Raw genomic sequence first — 21,200 nt, forward strand, 5'->3', positions numbered from 1 at the left:
GCTTCTCCTGGAGCAGAGCTGGGACGATGGTGTTGAAGGCAGAGCTGAAATCCACAAACAGGATCCTGGCATAGGTTCCTGTGGAGTCCAGGTGCCGGAGGATGAAGTGAAGGGCTAGGTTGACTGCATCATCTACAGACCTGTTGGCTCTGTAGGCAAACTGCAGGGGGTCAAGGAGGGGGTCGGTGATGTCTTTTAGGTGTGAGAGCACAAGGCGCTCAAAGGACTTCATCACCACAGAGGTCAGGGCGACGGGTCTGAAGTCATTAAGCCCTGTGGTCCTTGGCTTCTTGGGAACAGGGACGATGGTGGAGGACTTGAAGCAGGCTGGCACATGACATGTCTTCAGTGAGGTGTTAAAAATGTCTGTGAAGACTGGAGACAGCTGATCAGCGCAGTGCTTCAGGCTGGCTGGTGAGACAGAATCCGGACCAGCAGCTTTCCGGGGGTTCTGTCTCCTGAAGAGTTTGTTGACGTCCCTCTCCTGGATGGAAAGAGCCGTCCTCGGCGTGGGTAGGGGGCTGGTGGGGGGGAACTTCAGGGTGGGGGTTGGAGGTGCCAAGGCCCCTCTTGAGGTTGGAGAGATGGGGGTGGTGGATTGTGGCTGCAGCTGTTGGGGGGCGTCGTGGGAGATGGTTGCAGGACTGTCTCTTTGTCTTTCAAAGCGGCAGTAGAACTCGTTCAGGTCGTTGGCGAGGCGTCGGTCGTTGATGGAGTGGGGGGCTTTCGGCTTGTAGTTGGTGATTTGCTTGAGCCCTTTCCAGACAGACGCAGAGTCGTTGGCTGAGAACTGGTTTTGGAGCTTCTCAGAGTACAGTTGTTTGGCTGTACAGAAGACCTGTAATATGTTGAAAAGATGTCTGCATTGTTTTTGCAGCATGATAAACAGGGCTCAGTTCATTGCTGATGCTATTAGAGGCAATGCAGTTCATTACATGATGTCTGGGTCATGCTATGTTGCCTTGGAGCCAATCAGAAATGATTCATCAGGTGGAAACTTCATCACGAGAAGATCTGTGGACAAAAGGAGGCAAATAGGTGGGAAGGGGAACTCTGCAGCTGAAGAGGAGATTTTATTCCTGACTCTGAAAAACACATTCAGACTTTTTACACAGTTTTACTGTCAAAATTCAGCACTGTGCAGGCTCAAATTTCCTGACTAATGAAGCAATTTCTGGCCAATTTTGGATGGATGGATGGGCACAATAGGATAGGGAATAAAGTATGGAAATACAATTACTTTTCCATACTCTTTTAACCTTTTTCATACTTATCCAGACCTGGAAAACACTCAAATGAAATTGCCTATTGGAGAGTTTAAGTGATTTTCAAGAGCATATCTGTGCTCTGCTTTTAATGCCAGCACGTGTTTGAGCCTACACTATACAAAAAGAAAAGCTGGCCTAACTAAAACAGACATGAAGACAGTTGCTCTAAAAGCTCTCATCCATGATGCCCCAAAAAGGAAGCTAATGAGGACAGACAGCGCAGGTGTTGGCACAACTATTAAAAATCTCATTACAGTCTTGAGGCTGATTTTGTCAGTTGCAGTTGTTCTGCTTCTGGATGCCTACGGTTTCTAAAAACTGGGAGGAATGTGAGGAGAGAATCCTCAAAAGTCAGTCATTGAACATATACCTGTCCATTTCTCCTGTTTGGGCCATGCTCTGCATATAGAAATTAGACGCACTGTCACTCACATCTAGTCTGTTCACAGGCCTTTTGCGCTGGGTAGGAAATCCAACTCACAGGACATCCACACAGTGCTGCTTAAAATGAAAGGGTTGCTGTGCCCAGAGTGCTAACTGTGATGCACAAAACAGAAAAAAATGGACATTGGCTTTCCTATGCCTGGATTACTTTGTATCTGGAGTCTGGAGACATTTTTCTGTGCAGTGATGTCGAATCACCACTAAATAATATCCAATGTTTTGGAAAAATATTCATACACCTTAAGCATATTCACCATTTGTCATCTTAAAAATACAAATGACAATTTATTTATAAAATAGTGCAAAACCCTGAATGGATGGATGGATGGATGGATGGATGGATGGATGGATGGATTAAAGGAAAAAGTCATCACTGTGGAGATGGTGTATTTCAAAACATCAGATTTTATTAGGTGGGTTTCTGTGGACTGGTTATATTTTATGTACAGTGGATAAACATTCAGAATCGTCCAAAATCTCTTCCCCGTTCATGGAAAAATTATTTTATCATCTGTTACACCAGTTTGACAATATGACAACAAAAAATATCCTTTATCCTTGATATACTGTCCTTGTATGAGAATACTTTGTGTAAGCTGTGAGAAAGTCATGAGCAGGTGAGAATGTTGATTAAAAATGGTAGAAGTCCGCTTTGAAAATGTTTTTTGGTAAACTCTCTGATAGATACTTCTCTTTGTTTATCTAGACTAAGGCCCTGTTTACACGACAATTGTTTCTGGTGTAAATGGAAAACATTCCTCTTTTCAATGAACTGTGTTGTGTAAATGTGGCTTAAGGCTACGTTCACACAGCAGGCAAATGCGGACCATTCAACTTTTTCACCTCCAAATAAATCCGAATTGTGCCACTTCCATATGTGGTGCTAAATGGAATATGTACAGGTCCTTCTCAAAATATTAGCATATTGTGATAAAGTTCATTATTTTTCATAATGTCATGATGAAAATTTAACATTCATATATTTTAGATTCATTGCACACTAACTGAAATATTTCAGATCTTTTATTGTCTTAATACAGATGATTTTGGCATACAGCTCATGAAAACCCAAAATTCCTATCTCACAAAATTAGCATATCATTAAAAGGGTCTCTAAACGAGCTATGAACTTAATCATCTGAATCGACGAGTTAACTCTAAACACCTGCAAAAGATTCCTGAGGCCTTTAAAACTCCCAGCCTGGTTCATCACTCAAAACCCCAATCATGGGTAAGACTGCCGACCTGACTGCTGTCCAGAAGGCCACTATTGACACCCTCAAGCAAGAGGGTAAGACACAGAAAGAAATTTCTGAACGAATAGGCTGTTCCCAGAGTGCTGTATCAAGGCACCTCAGTGGGAAGTCTGTGGGAAGGAAAAAGTGTGGCAGAAAACGCTGCACAACGAGAAGAGGTGACCGGACCCTGAGGAAGATTGTGGAGAAGGGCCGATTCCAGACCTTGTGGGACCTGCGGAAGCAGTGGACTGAGTCTGGAGTAGAAACATCCAGAGCCACCGTGCACAGGCGTGTGCAGGAAATGGGCTACAGGTGCTGCATTCCCCAGACCTGGGCTACAGAGAAGCAGCACTGGACTGTTGCTCAGTGGTCCAAAGTACTTTTTTCGGATGAAAGCAAATTCTGCATGTCATTCGGAAATCAAGGTGCCAGAGTCTGGAGGAAGACTGGGGAGAAGGAAATGCCAAAATGCCAGAAGTCCAGTGTCAAGTACCCACAGTCAGTGATGGTCTGGGGTGCCGTGTCAGCTGCTGGTGTTGGTCCACTGTGTTTTATCAAGGGCAGGGTCAATGCAGCTAGCTATCAGGAGATTTTGGAGCACTTCATGCTTCCATCTGCTGAAAAGCTTTATGGAGATGAAGATTTCATTTTTCAGCACGACCTGGCACTTGCTCACAGTGCCAAAACCACTGGTAAATGGTTTACTGACCATGGTATCACTGTGCTCAATTGGCCTGCCAACTCTCCTGACCTGAACCCCATAGGGAATCTGTGGGATATTGTGAAGAGAACGTTGATAGACTCAAGACCCAACACTCTGGATGAGCTAAAGGCCGCTATCGAAGCATCCTGGGCCTCCATAAGACCTCAGCAGTGCCACAGGCTGATTGCCTCCATGCCACGCCTCATTGAAGCAGTCATTTCTGCAAAAGGATTCCCGGCCAAGTATTGAGTGCATAACTGTACATGATTATTTGAAGGTTGACGTTTTTTGTATTAAAAACACTTTTCTTTTATTGGTCGGATAAAATATGCTAATTTTGTGAGATAGGAATTTTGGGTTTTCATGAGCTGTATGCCAAAATCATCCATATTAAGACCATAAAAGACCTGAAATATTTCAGTTAGTGTGCAATGAATCTAAAATATATGAATGTTAAATTTTCATCATGACATTATGGAAAATAATGAACTTTATCACAATATGCTAATATTTTGAGAAGGACCTGTATATGATGGTTTTCAAAGCATCTACTGTCTGAACGGTCACGTTGCATCTCCCCCACGTTTACGTTGTTGTCCTGACTCAGACTGCACATCCACGCAGACTTTTCTACAGAAATAGCGGTCACTGTAAACTCATTGTCGCTTAAGAGTTGGGCCCTCTTTTTTTTTTTTATCTTTCTTTATCTTGTTATGATGTGGTCATAATATTGTCGGCTCCCATTCCTCAACAATTTAAAAAATAATACACAAACACTGATAATCATCATTACATCCATTAACGGTGTGCTGCTGGGTCGCTTGGGGTCGTGAACCATTCAGACTGTTAGATGGTTAGTTCCATTGAAAAAATGGGTATTGCGCATAAAGACCTGCTGTGTAAACGTAGCCTAAGATGACTCTGACTACAGGTAGAATACTGATTGCTGATAGCCTCACCACAGAACCCCACTACAGAAAAATCCAAGTGATCATTTTAAGGTTAATGTGTTAAATGAATAAAAACGTTTGTAATTGTTTGATAATGAAGGTTTTGGATTGTAGAATTGCTAATCAAACTATTGTTGTAACTGTCTTAAGTAACAAATACTTTCCAGAAAATACTAATCTAATAATCAAACGAGTAATACCTAAACTGACATTAACTTTAACACAAATATCATTATTACTGTGTTCCAACTTTGTTGTAAGACTGTGAAACATGAGAATTTGGGATTTTTCTTATGTACTCTTCAGACCTCAACTAAGTCTTTCTTCCTTAATGGCAATTTAATAAAGCCCCAGAAGCCTGTAATGGTTACATGGACCAGATCCAGATTTCTGTTATCAATGATCTGAGCAGATAAGACATGGCTGCTTGACTGTTTGACTATGCAGTGTGAAGGACGGGATGGAGGCTTGGAGAGAATGAATTTTCATACTAGGCGTTTAGCTGGATAATGCTCCATTACTGGCAGTAACATTTACCCCTAAAGCTGCATGTAAGGAGATTAGCTGTGCAAATGTTAATGAAAGATGGAGATAAAGAATAGTAAAATGACAGCAAGGGAGTGACCCCCAAATGCCTGAAGAGAGGAAGTAAAAAACTGACTGAAGAAGAGAAGAGGATTACTCATTATCAGTGTAAAGAGTCGGTATTTTTATTTTGATATATAAGTGAATATTAGGGGTGAAATTATACATCCAACCCACAGGATGACGATGATTCATAATACTCACAATCAAGATGAGATGAGATTTATGCATTTGGAAAAACTCAGTGCCAATTTTGATAAAAATCAAGTCTTAGCAAATCACAAAGTGTTAAAGAATCAGCGTAGAATATAGCATTGGACTACTGTCCAGATATTTTCTCATGGATCATTCCCTCTGCTGTTTGGCTCTAATCAGTGAAAAAACTCTATGTTCAGTGTTATTGGTCACTATTGGTTGTAGACATGGTCCAGTTCAGTTTAAATCTCTTTAGTTAGCCAACAAGTGGTCTTACAGTGCTTACAAACTATTTGTAGCTAGACTTTCGCCCTGTCACCATTTCTGTTTTCTACCAAGTAGCCAAACTGCTGCTATATGTATGATTTAAATTTGGTGATCTCGTCAATGATTTGTAACCAAGTGTTATCGGCCAGCTCAATGAAAAGTCTATGTCAACAGCGAATATTCAGCCTCCTCTAGTGACCCTTTAAACAAAAATACTGGCATCAAATCTACTTTTCCTTGTGTCATTGTAGACTTTTTGAGTCTCCAACGAGTAGGTGCATAAGGTTCTTTGTATTACCATGGGTCCCTCTCCTCTATCAGATCACTCACAGGCGGCCCAGTTCTCCCATCCAGCTGCTGTCAGAGGAACTGTGCAGATGAATCCTGCATGCACAAAGCCATCACTGCCTTGATTTATGCTGTTGTAGGCTCTTAAGAGAACCATAGGGTTAAAAATAATCCTGATTTAATAAAGGTAAGCTAAAATAATAAATAAAAAATGGAAGAAAAAATATTAAGTAGCTGTAATGTGTCTTTAGGGTTACATTTTCTGGTTTGTTGGATTGGAATTGTGACATTTAAATTAACAGAAGGAAGTTAATTTAAAGTTAATTTAAATTTCTAAACATATTTAGGCTATTTCTTCCCACATTAATCCTAACTCACAACATTTATTTTAATTACATACACATGGCTAATGAAGAGGATAGGGTGACATCATTTAACAGCTACGTTCTTAGCTGAACAGTTGGCAACACACACCTCACTTTGCCAAGAAGTGTTGTGGTGTTTTGAAATCAGAGCGAGAACTCAGGGCATTGAATCTTGTTAAACCCCTGGTGGACACCTTCAAAAAGTGCACACAGGTGGAAGGGGTTAAATAGGCCATCCTTGTTCAAGCTAACACTCTAACGCTTGTTGGTAGTCACATCTTCTCAGCCTGGTGTGACATTTTTGAATGAGACCTAATGAGACCTTGATAACCTTTTCTTGTAAGAACAAATCACCCCTGCCCTGCATCCTGATGCGCTGTGTGCCCATCAAACACAAATATACTCTGATGGTTTCAACAACCCTTCATTGTTTTAATGGTTGCTGTAGTACCATTGTTTTTTTTTGTGTGTGGATTGTTAAACCTCCGTGTACATTATTGATGACGGCAGATTTCATTGATGAATTATGCACCAGCCACTTAGGTGCTGCTTGTGGAAAGATTTGTCTCATATGGGATCTTGTTAAACATGGAAGAGAATTGTACTCTGTTCGAGTCCAAACTCTTGCAAGAGCTTAATGTTTAACAACAGAAAGGTCCCAATGGGAGATGATAGCACCAATATGCCTGTTTAATGTTTTTAATCTGTACTCTGAGGACTGCATCATCCGGTTTAAACAATCACATTCTTTCATCTTGTAGTTCCTGCTACAGAATCTGCAGGAACATGCAAAAGAACCATTCTTTCTTTGCTTGTTTAGCTTTTTTTAAACAAAGGTTAATGTTTGGTTTATGTGTGTTTGCAGCTATCTTCGTGCCTGAAGTGATTCTTTCAAGAACAAAAAGAAAGTATTTAATTAAAAAAACGCAGTGCACTTTTTAAAAGTACGTTATAGAGATCAAATCGAACTTCGCAGTGGAAGTAATGAGACTTTTTTCAGATTTATCTTTTCACTAATCCAAAACAGGTGTCCTGTCACTTTACTATTCTATCTAAGGGACAGTATATCTACCTCTTCCTTTCCTTGAACTGTCCTTTTCCCTGTGTAGACGTGATTCCAAACTGCCTCCGCCACCTCTCTGACTGTGAAACCTTTCCCGTGACGTATTGGCAAGTTCACTAATATGAAACATACAAAATGACCCCTGGAGCTGCTGGTGAATTATTCATGCCATGCCATGCACGTGTTCCCACCCAGCTTAATTACAGAGATGATTGGTGCCCCCTAAATAGCAGGGACATCCTAAGCTGATCCCAGAAACCTCAACAAACGCTCCTAAATTTATCCAAAGGACTCTGGTGTTCTCTATTCCAGCCTAGTGCTGGATGAAGCTGTTCTTTTTTGACTGTCCCTAAACCAAATGCTGTTTAACCCTGAAGCCAGCTCAATGTCGCTTTGCATTAATGCAAGTGGTAAATCGTTCAGTCGAAGCTAAAAAAAAGAAATTTCCTCTCCCAGGAACTGGCAGCAGCAGGACATAAAATCACAAGAGCATGATTGATGTCTCAAGAGTGAAATCTATTACCCTGGCAACAGATGAAAATGCAAATGCACTTATGGTGATATGCGAAAATCTTGTATGCTAAGTTTTTTAGTGACATTTCTCATCAGTCATTTTAGGAATGATGACAACTTCTTTGTGCTGCCTGTACAATCTCTTCACATTACAGACACAAACTTCACTGTATTTTAATGGAATATTATACGATACACCAACAAAAAGTAGTCAGTAATTGCAAAGTGGAAAGAAATGTACTAAAACCTTTATAGAACTGCCTTTTGCTTCAGATGCAGTTGTGGGTCTTTTGGAGTATGTCTCTACCATATTTGTATACCATATCTACAGACTGAAATGTGTGCCCAATTTTCTTTGTAAAGTGGCTCAAAACTGGTCAGATTGGATGGAGAGTGTCTGTGAAGATCCATTTTTAAGTCTTGCCACAGATTCTTAATTGGATTTAGGTCTAGACTTTGACTGGGCCAGTCTAACACATGGGTATGCTTTGATTTAAACAATAGTTTAAATTGTTGCTCTGGCTGTATGTTTAGGGTTGTTGATCTGCTGAAGGTGAACTTTGTGACGTGCAATTCTGAATAGGTTGCTGCATTTGTCACAGCATCGGTCTGTGTGCTTGACGATCATTCTTGGTAGTCATGGTAGATAATGCAGCAGTGTGCAGCAGGATGGATGGATGGATGGATGGATGGATCCTCTAAGCCCATTAAAAAGTGCTGCAAAAGAGGTGCAATAACTCTTGGAAAAACTCAGCTGCTTCTCCTCTGTTTCAAAATCCTAAACTTTAAAGTCTTGATCTCAGCCCTGTCTTCCTCTCCAACCCATTTGTTGCAGAAGTCTGTTATCCCATATGCCGACCTGCTGGCCTTGGCATTCCAGTCTTTGTAGAGCAGGAAGTAGCCGTGAGCTGTGCAGGAATAAAAGGGTCCCCACTTTCCTATGACCTGGTTTTGAGGACTGAGCTCTGCAGGCTCACGAACAGACACAGTGGAAAAACGCCTCCAGACGATCAAGTGCTTTTCATTTTATCTGCTCAATCGCTGAACACAGGCCGACTGCTAACTGCGTAGAGCAAGAAGTCCGTCACTGTTTGTCACCGCATCACAGAGGGAAAATAAAAGGACAGAGAAAGAAAAACAACTTTCCCTAAGGTCAGGTGGAAGGGCAGGAGTGAGGGACCTGCCTGATCTGTGACAAAACCATCAGAGTGTGAACAAATGTTGTGGACAGATTGGATGTGATTGGCGAGAACTTGAAGTGATGGAGGAAGCTGATCCAGGCTGACATGAGCTTGACCTAAGACATGAGAAAAAGTATCAGCTTTTCTCTGTTTAAATAGAAGTCTAGCCTACTCAAAATAAATTTTAATATTTAGGGGAAATGTCTTATAATGTAGACTGAATATTAATGAAGATGGAGCCAGGAGGCTGTTAACTTAGCATAGCATGAAGAAAAAGTAGAAATCTGCCCAGCAGTCGTATACAGCTTATTACATTTAGTTTCATCTCTGTACAAATTCAAGCTAAAAAAAACCACAACTTCTGGCAATGCTTAAAATACCACAAAAATAATTTCTGCTTTCTATCCTTGAGTTTTTCAAACTGATTTATTCTACCTAACGTTTTACCATTTACCATTTAACGTACAGTGCCTTGCAAATGTATTCATACAGTTTGAAATTCTTCCCCATTTTGGCATGTTACAGCCACAAATTTCAGGTTACTTTATTAGGATTTTATGTGATAGCCCAACTCAAATTAGTACAGAGCTGTGAAGTGGAAGGAAAAGGCTATATGGTTTTCAAAAGCATGATTTAGAAAACTTTAAGGAACACACACAAACCTGGCCTTAAGGAAGAGTTGCAAGAAGCCATTGTTGAAAACAAACTATAAGAAGTCATGTTTGCAGTTTGCCACATGTAGGAAACACTTGAAACATGCACCAATGTAAAACATGTTGGCCTGTGTGCACAACTCTAAATGTGGAGGAAAACTAAAACAGCACATCACCCTGAACACACCACCCCCAGTATGAAACATGGGGATGGTAGCATCATGCCTTGAGAATGCTTCCTCAGGAACAAGGCAGCTGGTCAGTGACCCTAAACATATGAGTTACAATTAAATGCGTTAAATCAAAATATATTTTAGTGTTACACTGGTCTGGTCAAAGTTCAGACCTGAACCCAATTGGAAATATTTAAAAAGACTTGACTCACCCTGGGAGGAGACCCTGGGGAAGACCCTGAACTTGCTGGAGGGACTATATATCCCGTCTGGCCTGGGAACGTTTGGGATCCCCCAGAATGAGCTGTAGGATGTCCCTGTGCCATGTCTGGGGTTCCCTCCTGGACCTGTTGCCCCTGCGGCCCAATCTCAGATAAGCGAAAGACAATGAATGGATGGATGAAAAGACTTGAAATCTGGTGTTCATAAATTCTCTCCATCTAATTTTACTGAGTTTAAGCTGCTTTACAAAGAAAGGGAGGAACTTTTAGTAAAATTGATTCTATGGCAGCTGTAATTGCTTCAAATGTTATGATTCTGGCCCGTCTGCCTGCTCTGCTCTCACTCATGCAATCAACTTATCTGCTTCACCTGTCTGCTGCTGCGCTGCTGCGCAATCACCGTCATGCCACACACCTGTGGAGCTGCAGTTATATACAACCCTCTGACAGGCAGACGGTGCCAGATTTTCGAAAACATTTGTGAGTAGTTATCCAGCGTTTCTTCCTGACTGATTTTGTTCTCTGACCTTGCCTTGCCTCACAGATTTTGCCTTCTTGCCTGCCCCTTGTCTGACGGCTTGGATTTCTGGATTTTCGACTCTGTTTTCTGCTTCTGGTTTTATTCCTCTGCCTGCCCCTTGTCTGACGCCTCCTGAGCTTTATGCTTTCATGCAAGGTCTTAATGAGAACATCAAGAATGAACTGGCTACCCGGGACTACCCTGCCTCCCTTCACCAACTTGAGGACCTGGCAACCCGCATCGATTTGCGGCTCACAGAAAGGAGGAGGGAGAGGCTTCATAGGGGCGTTAAACCTTCTTCAGCTCACAGTCCTGTTCCCCACTTAGAACCCAAGGGTCTTCCACCCCCTTCTGATCACCGTTGTGACCCGGAGCCCATGCAGTTGGGTCGTTCAAAGATTTCTGCGGGGAAGCGTGATCGACGAAGGAAGAATAACTTGTGTTTTTATTGTGGTGGACAGGGTCATGTTGCCTTCAAGTGTCCGTTAAAAGCCCAGGCTCAGTAGAGGTGAGGAGAACTCTACTGAGCCGAAGTCAACTGTCTGTCTCCTCATGCTCATTTCCTGCAACCATTCGAGTGTCTTCCACTTCTCATCAGGTGTCGGTGTTCATTGACTCAGGGGCGGACACAGAGTTTATGGATGAGTCATTTGCCATGGACCATGACATCAAGCTCCTTCCCATGTCTGACACCCGTAATGTTCTGGCATTGGATGGTCATAGTATCAACAGTTCACACTACCAAACAGAGGTAATAAGACTCACACTGGGGGGCAATCATCAGGACGAAGTCACATTCAGGATCATCAACTCACCTAAACTACCCATTGTTTTAGGGGCCTCCTGGTTACAAAAGCACAACCCCAACATTGACTGGCAAGCCAAAGAGATATTGGGCAGGGCTAAGTCCTGCTCGGCCACTTGTCTGTCTTCTGCCTCTACAGATATTATTCCGGAGAATGACATTGAGGAGACATACCTCGATGTGTCTAAGGCGCTGCCCGAGTATCATGCGTTTAAGGAGGTTTTCAACAAGTCCAGGGCCACGGCCCTTCCACCTCATAGACCCTATGACTGCGCCATTGAGCTCCTACCAGGCACTTCTCCCCCTTGGGGTCGATTGTATTCATTGTCAGGACCAGAGAACCAAGCCATGAGGCAGTATGTTGAGTCACTAAAAGCTGGTATTATCAGACCTTCTTCTTCTCCAGCAGGGGCAGGCTTCTTCTTTGTGGGAAAGAAGGATGGTTCCTTGAGACCATGTATCGACTACTGGGGTTTAAACGACATCACCATCAAGAACCGATACCCTCTACCACTTATGAACACTGCTTTCGACCAGATTCAAGGCACCAAGATCTTGTCTAAGTTGGATTTCAGAAACGCTTACCACCTTGTACGTATCAAGGAGGGGGATGAATGGAAGACGGCATTTAACACTCCCACTGGTCACTATGAGTACTGTGTAATGCCTTTTGGTTTAACCAATGCCCCTGCAGTTTTTCAGGCATTGGTGAATGATGTCCTGAGGGACATGGTTGGACAGTTTGTTTTGTTTACCTTGATGACATTCTGATTTATTCCCAGGATCTGGAAACTCACAGAAGTCATGTTCGGACCGTTCTCCTCAGTCTTCTTCAAAATCATCTGTTTGTCAAAGCTGAAAAGTTTGAGTTTCACACCACTACCACTTCATTCCTTGGATTCATCATTTCTCCAGACCAAGTCATAGTGGACCCCTCCAAAGTTAAGGCGGTCTTGGAATGGCCTCCTCCTACCGACCGCAAACAGCTTCAAAGGTTTCTGGGGTTTGCTAATTTTTACAGACGATTCATCAGGAATTATAGCCTCGTAGCAGCCCCTCATAATGGTCTCACATCATCTAAGACAAGGTTTGTTTGGAACAAGACAGCAGAAAGAGCTTTTGTCAACCTCAAAGGATTATTTACATCTGCTCCTGTTCTACGGTCCCCTAACCCCGATAAACAGTTTATTGTGGAGGTTGACACCTCAAACACGTGGGTTGGAGCAGTCCTAAGCCAAAGAAATTCTGATGATTGCATTCACCCATTTGCCTTCTTTTCTAGGACTTTGTCCCAAGCAGAGCGCAATTATGATGTGAGGGACCGAGAACTGTTGGCAGTCAAGTTGGCTCTCGAGGAGTGGAGGCATTGGCTAGAGGGGGCTAAGGAACCGTTTCTTGTATGGACAGATCATAAGAACCTGGAGTACCTGAGATCAGCGAGGTGCCTTAATCTCAGGCAGGCAAGGTGGGCTTTATTTTTTGGAAGATTCAACAGGAACCTTCCAATTCACAGGCCTCTGGGGGGGATGAATTTATTCTCCCGGAATCAGTGAGACTCTCTGTCACCATGTTGGAGTTGGAGGGAGAGGTTAGAGATGCCACCAAAGACCTCCCTATCCCAACTTCATAATTCACGCCATAATTCACATCTGTTCTGTCATCCTGGTATCAGCAGGACATTGCAGATGGTCCATACTCAGTTTTGGTGGCCATCTCTTGTCAAAGATGTCACAGATTACATCACGGCCTGTACTCAATGTTCCCAAGCCAAGTCTTCTCGTCGCCCTCCTGCTGGACTCTTGCATCCCCTATCCATTCCTCCTCGTCCCTGGTCACACATAGCCATGGACACATGTTTGCCAGTTTCTAATGGCTTCACAGTTCTGTTAACTGTCATTGACAGATTTTCAAAGATGGTTCACCTAGTTCCTCTCAAGAAGCTGCCTTCAGCCAAGGAAATGGGGGACATTCTGGCACGTGAGGTTTTCGCCTTTGTGGCATACCCACAGACATTGTCTCAGACAGAGGGCCCCAGTTTGTGTCACGTTTCTGGAAAAAGTTTTGTTCCTTGCTGGGGATTACTGTTAGTTTGTCTTCAGGATTTCACCCACAGTCGGATCGACAAACTGAGAGGGCCAACCAGGAGGTGGAGACCAAACTTTGCGCACTATGTGAGTCAGAAGCAACTAAATGGTCTCAAATTTGACCCTGGGTTGAATATGCTGTCAACACCCTCCCGGCTAGTGCCACGGGGTTATCCCCTTTCCAAGTTGTTTGGTTTTCAGCCACCCTTGTTCACAGTCCAGGAGAAAGAAGCTGAGGTTCATTCTGCTCAGGCCACGGCCCTAAGATGTCAGCGCATCTGGAGGAAGGCAAGAAGGTCTATGATCAGAATGTCGGAGCTGCAGGCACGCACAGCAAATCGTTGGAGAATCCCTGCTCCAAGCTACCAGGTGGGACAGAAGGTTTGGCTGTCCACCAAGGACCTCCCACTTCTGGTTGACTCCCGTAAGCTGGCACCTCGTTTTGTGGGACCCTTTCCCATATCCAAGATCATCAGTCCTGTGGCTGTTCGTTTACGTCTGCCTCATGCCGTGAAAGTTCACCCTACCTTCCACATGTCCCGGATCAAGCCCTATGTGGTGTCCCAATATCAAAATATGTTTCAACAAAGTATTGACTCAGGCAGGCTGAATATATACACTGCTCAAAAAAATAAAGGGAACACTTAAACAACACAATATAACTCCAAGTAAATCAAACTTCTGTGAAATCAAACTGTCCACTTAGGAAGCAATACTGATTGACAATCAATTTCACATGCTGTTGTTCAAATGAAATAGACAACAGGGGGAAATCTTTGGCGATTAGGAAGACACTCAATAAAGGAGTGGTTCTGCAGGTGGGAACCACAGACCACTTCTCAGTACCTATGCTTTCTGGCTGATGTTTTGGTCACTTTTTAATGTTGGTGGTGCTTTCACACTTGTGGTAGCATGAGACGGACTCTACAACCCACACAAGTGGCTCAGATAGTGCAGCTCATCCAGGATGGCACATCAATGCGAGCTGTGGCAAGAAGGTTTGCTGTGTCTGTCAGCATAGTGTCCAGAGCCCGGAGGCGCTACCAGGAAACAGACCAGTACACCAGGAGACGTGGAGGAGGCCGTAGGAGGGCAACAACCCAGCAGCAGGACCACTTCCTCCGCCTTTGTGCAAGGAGGGACAGGAGGAGCACTGCCAGAGCCCTGCAAAATGACCTCCAGCAGGCCACTAATGTGCAATGTGTCTGCACAAACGGTTAGAAACCGACTCCATGAGGATGGTATGAGGGCCCAACGTCCACAAATGGGGGTTGTGCTCACAGCCCAACACTGTGCAGGACGCTTGGCATTTGCCAGAGAACACCAGGATTGGCAAATTTGCCACTGGCGCCCTGTGCTCTTCACAGATGAAAGCAGGTTCACACTGAGCACATGTGACAGACGTGACAGAGTCTGGAGACACCGTGGAGAGCGATCTGCTGCCTGCAACATCCTTCAGCATGACAGGTTTCGCAGTGGGTCAGTAATGGTGTGGGGTGGCATTTCTTTGGAGGACTGCATGGCCCTCCATGTGCTCGCCAGAGGTAGTCTGACTGCCATTAGGTACCGAGATGAGATCCTCAGACCCTTTGTGAGACCAGATGCTGGTGCAGTTGGCCCTGGGTTCCTCCTAATGCAGGACAATGCTAGACCTCATGTGGCTGGAGTGTGTCAGCAGTTCCTGCAAGATGAAGACATTGAATCTATGGATTGGCCCGCCCGTTCCCCAGACCTGGATCCGATTGAGCACATCTGGGACATCATGTCTCGCTCCATCCACCAACATCACGTTGCACCACAGACTGTCCAGGAGTTGGCGGATGCTTTAGTCCAGGTCTGGGAGGAGATCCCTCAGGAGACCATCCGCCGTCTCATCAGGAGCATGACCAGGTGTTGTAGGGAAGTCATACAGGCACGTGGAGGCCACACACAATACTGAGCCTCATTTTGACTTGTTTTAAGGACATTACATCAAAGTTGGATCAGCCTGTTGTGTGTTTTTTCACTTTAATTTTGCGTGTGACTCCAAATCCAGGCCTCCATTGGTTAATAAATTTGATTTCCATTGATGATTTTTGTGATTTTGTTGTCAGCACATTCAACTTTATACAGAACAAAGTATTCAATGAGAATTTTTCTTTCTTTCAGATCTAGGATGTGTTATTTGAATGTTCTCTTTATTTTTTTGAGCAGTGTATAAACATTGAAGGTAGAGTAGAGGCTGACAATTTTTTGGGAATCCCACGGGTCACGGGATTCCCATGGGAATCCCACGGGATGGGAGACAGCATTAGTAAATTGGGACGGTACAGGATAAAACATGAACGGGAGCAGACGGGAGCTAACCAATAGGAGGGAAAACAAACTAGGATCAATTGTCTTTGGAAATGTAAGTAATTCGGTCTTTTCTATCAGTTAAAGTTTTTCTATTTAAATCTTTTTCTAATGTAGTCCTAGTGTCAAGTAGTGAGACAAGCTATAACAGTACTCTCATATATTTTCACAAAAGTTTTCATAAATCTCCAAAGTGGTCTATAGAATCTCACTTCAGTGTAAAAGCCATCCAGTTTAGGTTCCACCCATTCAAATATTTTAGATTTTTAACAATAGATGATCCTGTTCAATATCGTTAATTGGACAAGCCAACTCTTTCTTTCCTGAGCGTTTGTGTCACCTTCTGCAAGGTGCCCCCCTGGGTGGTGAACTACATTGCCCCTATCAAAGACCTTTTTACATTTTTTCTTGTAAACATTTTGAAAACTATGTATTATTTTTATCCCACCTAACAACTGTCTGTTTGGTGTTAGTCTGTCATATTAAAGCTCAACACCACAACACACTTTTTGGAGTAGTGATATAACACATAAAAAAGTTCAAGAAACATCATTACTTTTGCAAGGCTCTATGTGTGCTACTAATTGCAGGTTTCCCAATTATTTCAGTCAGACCAGTTAAACATGCTCAGTAATAAACTAGTCTATCTTTAAGATGAACTGTTCTTTATACTGTGCTGAAATCTATTAGTTTAAGCACTACATGGGAAAAAAGATTATTTTTCAACCATGATCTCTTGAGACACTAATATATCACTCCCTGGGTAACAAAGAGGAAGCCCTGATTGGGAAGTTTACATTCAGATCTTTGCTCAGCTGTTGCCAGCTCAAGACTGTCCCCAGTTGCGTGGACTCATGTTGGCAGCAGCTGTCACGTTTCTCCCAAACACTGAGTTCAAAGGTCAGCTATTGGCCCCCGCAGGCTGACTCCCATTTGGTCGATTAACGTCAGATACCAGAAGCCTGGCTGTCACAGAGGACTATGTGTTGGGTTGTTTTCACAGCGTTTTCCACTGGATCCGCTAGAAGCTGGTTTTTATTGCTCCCTTCCGTGGCAGATTTTTCTTCCTTTCATTAGGAAACACAAAAAACCCCAGAAGACAATATGCCCACCAACTTGTCGGCTCTTCACTCAACTGAATCAGGTTCCCACAGGGTCAGGCCCCATCCATGCTCTCTCTCGGTCACCTCCATGTTCACACGGCCTTGCTGTACATACATGTGAACAAGTCATCCCTTCTTTCCTGCTATCCAAACAGGAGTTCTTCTGTGTCATCGCACATATCCTGAGCTCAGCTCTCCACAGGAGCCCGGCAGCTGTAATCCAATAATAACAATGCAATGGGCTCTCACATCACTGTGGATTTTTTTTTTTATTCTAATGACATTTTGACAGCACATTCTGTCTTTGGGTGAAGGGAACGTCTAAATGCCATGTTCTCAGAGTAACTTTAAAACTTAATCTTAAACATTTGGAGACTTTATTTGCAGGGAAATAGCCATAAACACTTTTTGTTGTACTTTACTGTAGCACTTATTGAAGTACACACGCCTGGAATCAGGACCAAGCAATACAACTCATGCAAAGCTGCCGCCATGTTGATTTTAATGCTTTTGTCTTTACAGTTGGATTAAAAAAAATGTGTGATACTAAAAGTTACCAGGCCAATGGCACAATCACTAAACTGGACAACAAAAATAATTCTCATGTTTGACTGCCAAGTCATAGTTTTTAGTGATTTAATGGCAAAAATAGCTGCCAATTATTTCTGCATTACACACTTTAGATATTTAGAGATTTTCTTGCCAGTTATAACACAAATCCCCTACTGAGGTAATGAAATGTGTTGGAAAATAAAAACAAGTAGTTTGAAACCCTAAAAGGTTTGGCGTACTGATACGAGGAATAAATACATTCAGCAAATATCCACAGTTTATAAGCTGTGATTCACAACTAGTTTTCTGTTTTCTTTATTAAATATGAAAAATACATTTTTTTATACAACTGATCAAATAAAGAAATGCATTTTCTTTTATGAATAGCTCATCAAACTTTAAAAATATCTACTATACTGAAGAGAAAATCTGAATGAACTTCAATTTGTAAAGGAACATATGCTGAAGAAGGAATAATAACAGTGGTCGACCAACCAGGGCTTTCTGGCAGAGTTTTGATCTTCAAAATTGGTTTCAATTTTCATTTAAGAACTATGAGTAACAACAAAATACTCAACGTAATCTCTTACGTAGCTACTGATATTAGCATTTAGCATGGCTTTGCTAGCCTTACTACCTGCCTGCCAGTCATTGTGTGGATTCCCTGTAATGGAAGTAGACCCTTATCTAAGCTGTGAGATTTCCATAAGACTGCTGGCATTTGCTAATCCATCGAGTCCACTGACAGACAGAACAGAAGGATGAACCAGAGCAACTTTGCTGTAACACATTCTGCTTTCTTTTTTATGCTTTATTCCCCTTGTTGTCAGAAACTGAATGAGCTCAGATGCCTCAGGTGAAAATAGTTGCCTCACTTCCTTGCTTCTTACACCTCTTATCTTACTCTGACTTCATTTGTAAAAACCTCACTGATACTGAAAGGAGCTGAGTCTTCCTAACTCTGTAAGAGCCTCCACACTAAAAAGTGTTTTTGATGGTGCATTCACTGATCAGGAACAGACCAGATTTTTAGCATCTGGCCAGCCACTCACCGATTAGAACTAATAAAGCATAAAATCAGTCAATTCTGGTATCTCCACGTAATAAAAAGTACATTTTGATGAGACAAATGAATTGAACTATAGTTTCTCTTTGAAAAGGCGTCCTGGGATTAGACAGTTGCACTCTTTGCTTGATGTTGGTAGGCTGTATTATTTGACAACCACATTTTTTATACTATTCTACTGAAGTGTTACTGAAAAAAGTTGTAATACATAGGCTACAAAGCAATCCTGTTATCTGTATTGTTGTAGCACTCAAGACAGTTAGAAAAGCCACTGGACTTTAGAGACAGTCAACTTTTTGTGTCTTTTGTTTTAGTCCAAATTCCTGAAAATGTCCCTCTGTTTTTGTAACTCTAATGTGTTTGTCCTCCACAGGGTCAGCTGTCCCAGGCATTAAATGGTCTGTCGGACAGAGCCACCGAGGCAAAGGAGTTCCTGGTTCAGCTAAGAAACACGGTGCAGCACATCCAGGTACTCATGCATTCGCCCAAACAAGAAGATAATTAGGGCTTTCTTTATTGCAACCTTAAAATACACTGAACTTAATTCTACTTGAACTAGGGATGGTGTTTTACCTAGCTCATATTCCCTTCTGTTATTCACCTGGGTATATAGTTACATGTCTCATAAAGACTAAAAACATTGTTGTAATACATGTATTATTGACTCCATTTTTGTAATCTTTGTCTTGAAATGTTTGTTTCATTACTTTACTTAAAGGTTTTTTTCCTTGCATTAGAGTTAAGTTGTGTGAACCGCATGTAGTCATGATTGATATGTGCAGTGTTTTAAATTATGACATGCTGCTTTACAAAATAAAATAAAAAACCCTCTAAAACTGGTAGTATCCGCTACATAAACTGAAACTGATGACTTAGAATTTAGGATTTAGAAGCTCGTGTCAAGACAAAGCCAGATGAAGCCGTGGTCAGCCTAATAGGGTGATTAGAGGGGTAAAGTGAGATTAAAGGCCCCTATTGATAATGATCCCACAGCCATACTTCGATACATGAGGGTGTGCATTTACTGAGTGGGGCAGTGGAGGAGTGAATATTACAGATGTGTGAAAATTAACAGTAAAATGTTTCAGTGTATGAACATATTACTCTAATTATGATTGTTTAGTTAATAATATTGTTCATGTCTATATTCTAATGATACATTTATAAGTTTTGTATCTTTGTTATCAAGCAATTCCATGTACAGTACAAGTAAGCGTTATTCGGGAAGCAAATATCTGGGAATTGTTACAGTTGTACCTTTTTTAATTCAGAAGACATTATGTGAATAAACAATAATAAACTAGGAATTTAAAGTTTTGAAGACTGGCCCTTGATAGAAATTTTAAATCAAGTAGATCTTATTTTCACAGCGCTTTTTATACCATATGAATGATTTGAATGATAGAATATTAAAACTGGAGTACAAAAACACCCAAAACATTTGACCATAGGACAGAGAAATACAGATAACAGACCAAACTTAGAATCTGGTAACTGAAAAAAGAAATTAGTAAAATTACTGAACTCTAAGTAAAAGCCAGGCTAAACAAGTTTTTTAGCTTTCTTCTAAAAGCATCACCACTCTTAGCAGACCTCATATCTTGAGGAAAGCTCTTCCAAAAATGATGTAGCTTGGGAAAATATTAATTAGCAGGTTATTAACTAAAACAATCAGATTTAATGTAAGTACATTTGAGTGTATCAAATGAACATAGGATGCTTTTTACTTTGGCTGGTTTATGCCTGTGTCCAACGTGTAATTTCACACTCCCTGTGTGGGTTTTTTACCCCTCAGGAAAATGGCGTGGAATTTGAGGCCTGTTTGGTGGCACAGTGTGATGCCCTCATCGACGCCTTGAACCGACGCAAGGCCCAGCTCCTGGCCCAAGTGAACAAGGAACACGAACACAAGCTTAAGGTGAGTAACAGTGATCCAATTTCTGTCTGTAAACCTTGTCAGATGCATCTACTATCATCTGTGTTAAAATCAGGTGAAACAATGTCTACATATTGTATTACCCCTTAAAATGTATTGTTTTGGAGCATGACTTCCACACTGCTTGCAAACAAAAATGAGATAAAATGGAGGCATAGTAACTAATGCATGAGCTCTCTCTGCAAATTAAGTTTCAAATTGGAATTAAAACAGAAACTGGTGCCTCTCTAACATCTGAGAAAATCGGATTGAGCTGCTATAAGCTGAAGCTATTACTTGCCCTCAGGGGAGCAAATCTATCATTATTTGCAGTAACATAAAATGTTTATCTGGAGTTTAATTGCTTGATAAAATCCTTTTAAAAAAATCCTTCACTGAGGTTGAAGGTTTCATCCATGGAAAAAATTTTTATCAGTAATTGCTGATTGTATGGATTTGATGAAGATTCATGAAATCAGAGTCTCATTTTTTTATATATTTATTGCTTCATTTTCCTTTAAAGCATCCACAGCAAATTGAACTTGAGCTATAAGTGAGAGGAGGAAGAGAAGAGACACATTTTTTTTGTACAGCATCCAATTTCATGCTTGGACGCTGTGCAGAATCAGGGTTTCACACGTGTAGGTGGATTGAACAACACAGCCTGTGCATGGTAACATGTGAGTGGACTGATACGCAGCACAGACAAATACA

At 42.0% G+C, this 21,200-nt stretch overlaps 1 protein-coding gene across 2 annotated transcripts in view; it reads left to right on the forward strand.

Annotated features, from left to right (window-relative positions):
• Positions 1-21,200, forward strand: part of trim9 (tripartite motif containing 9) — a 64,053-nt gene that overhangs the window by 8,404 nt on the left and 34,449 nt on the right. For both annotated transcript variants that reach the window (XM_047345126.1, XM_047345127.1), the window contains exons 2-3: positions 18,945-19,040; positions 20,367-20,489. In XM_047345126.1, coding sequence (XP_047201082.1) covers positions 18,945-19,040; positions 20,367-20,489 — 219 coding nt within the window. The remainder of the gene's footprint in view (positions 1-18,944; positions 19,041-20,366; positions 20,490-21,200) is intronic.

The sequence above is a fragment of the Girardinichthys multiradiatus genome, chromosome 19 (genome assembly GCF_021462225.1).
Source record: "Girardinichthys multiradiatus isolate DD_20200921_A chromosome 19, DD_fGirMul_XY1, whole genome shotgun sequence".
In the NCBI taxonomy this organism is placed as follows: domain Eukaryota; kingdom Metazoa; phylum Chordata; class Actinopteri; order Cyprinodontiformes; family Goodeidae; genus Girardinichthys; species Girardinichthys multiradiatus.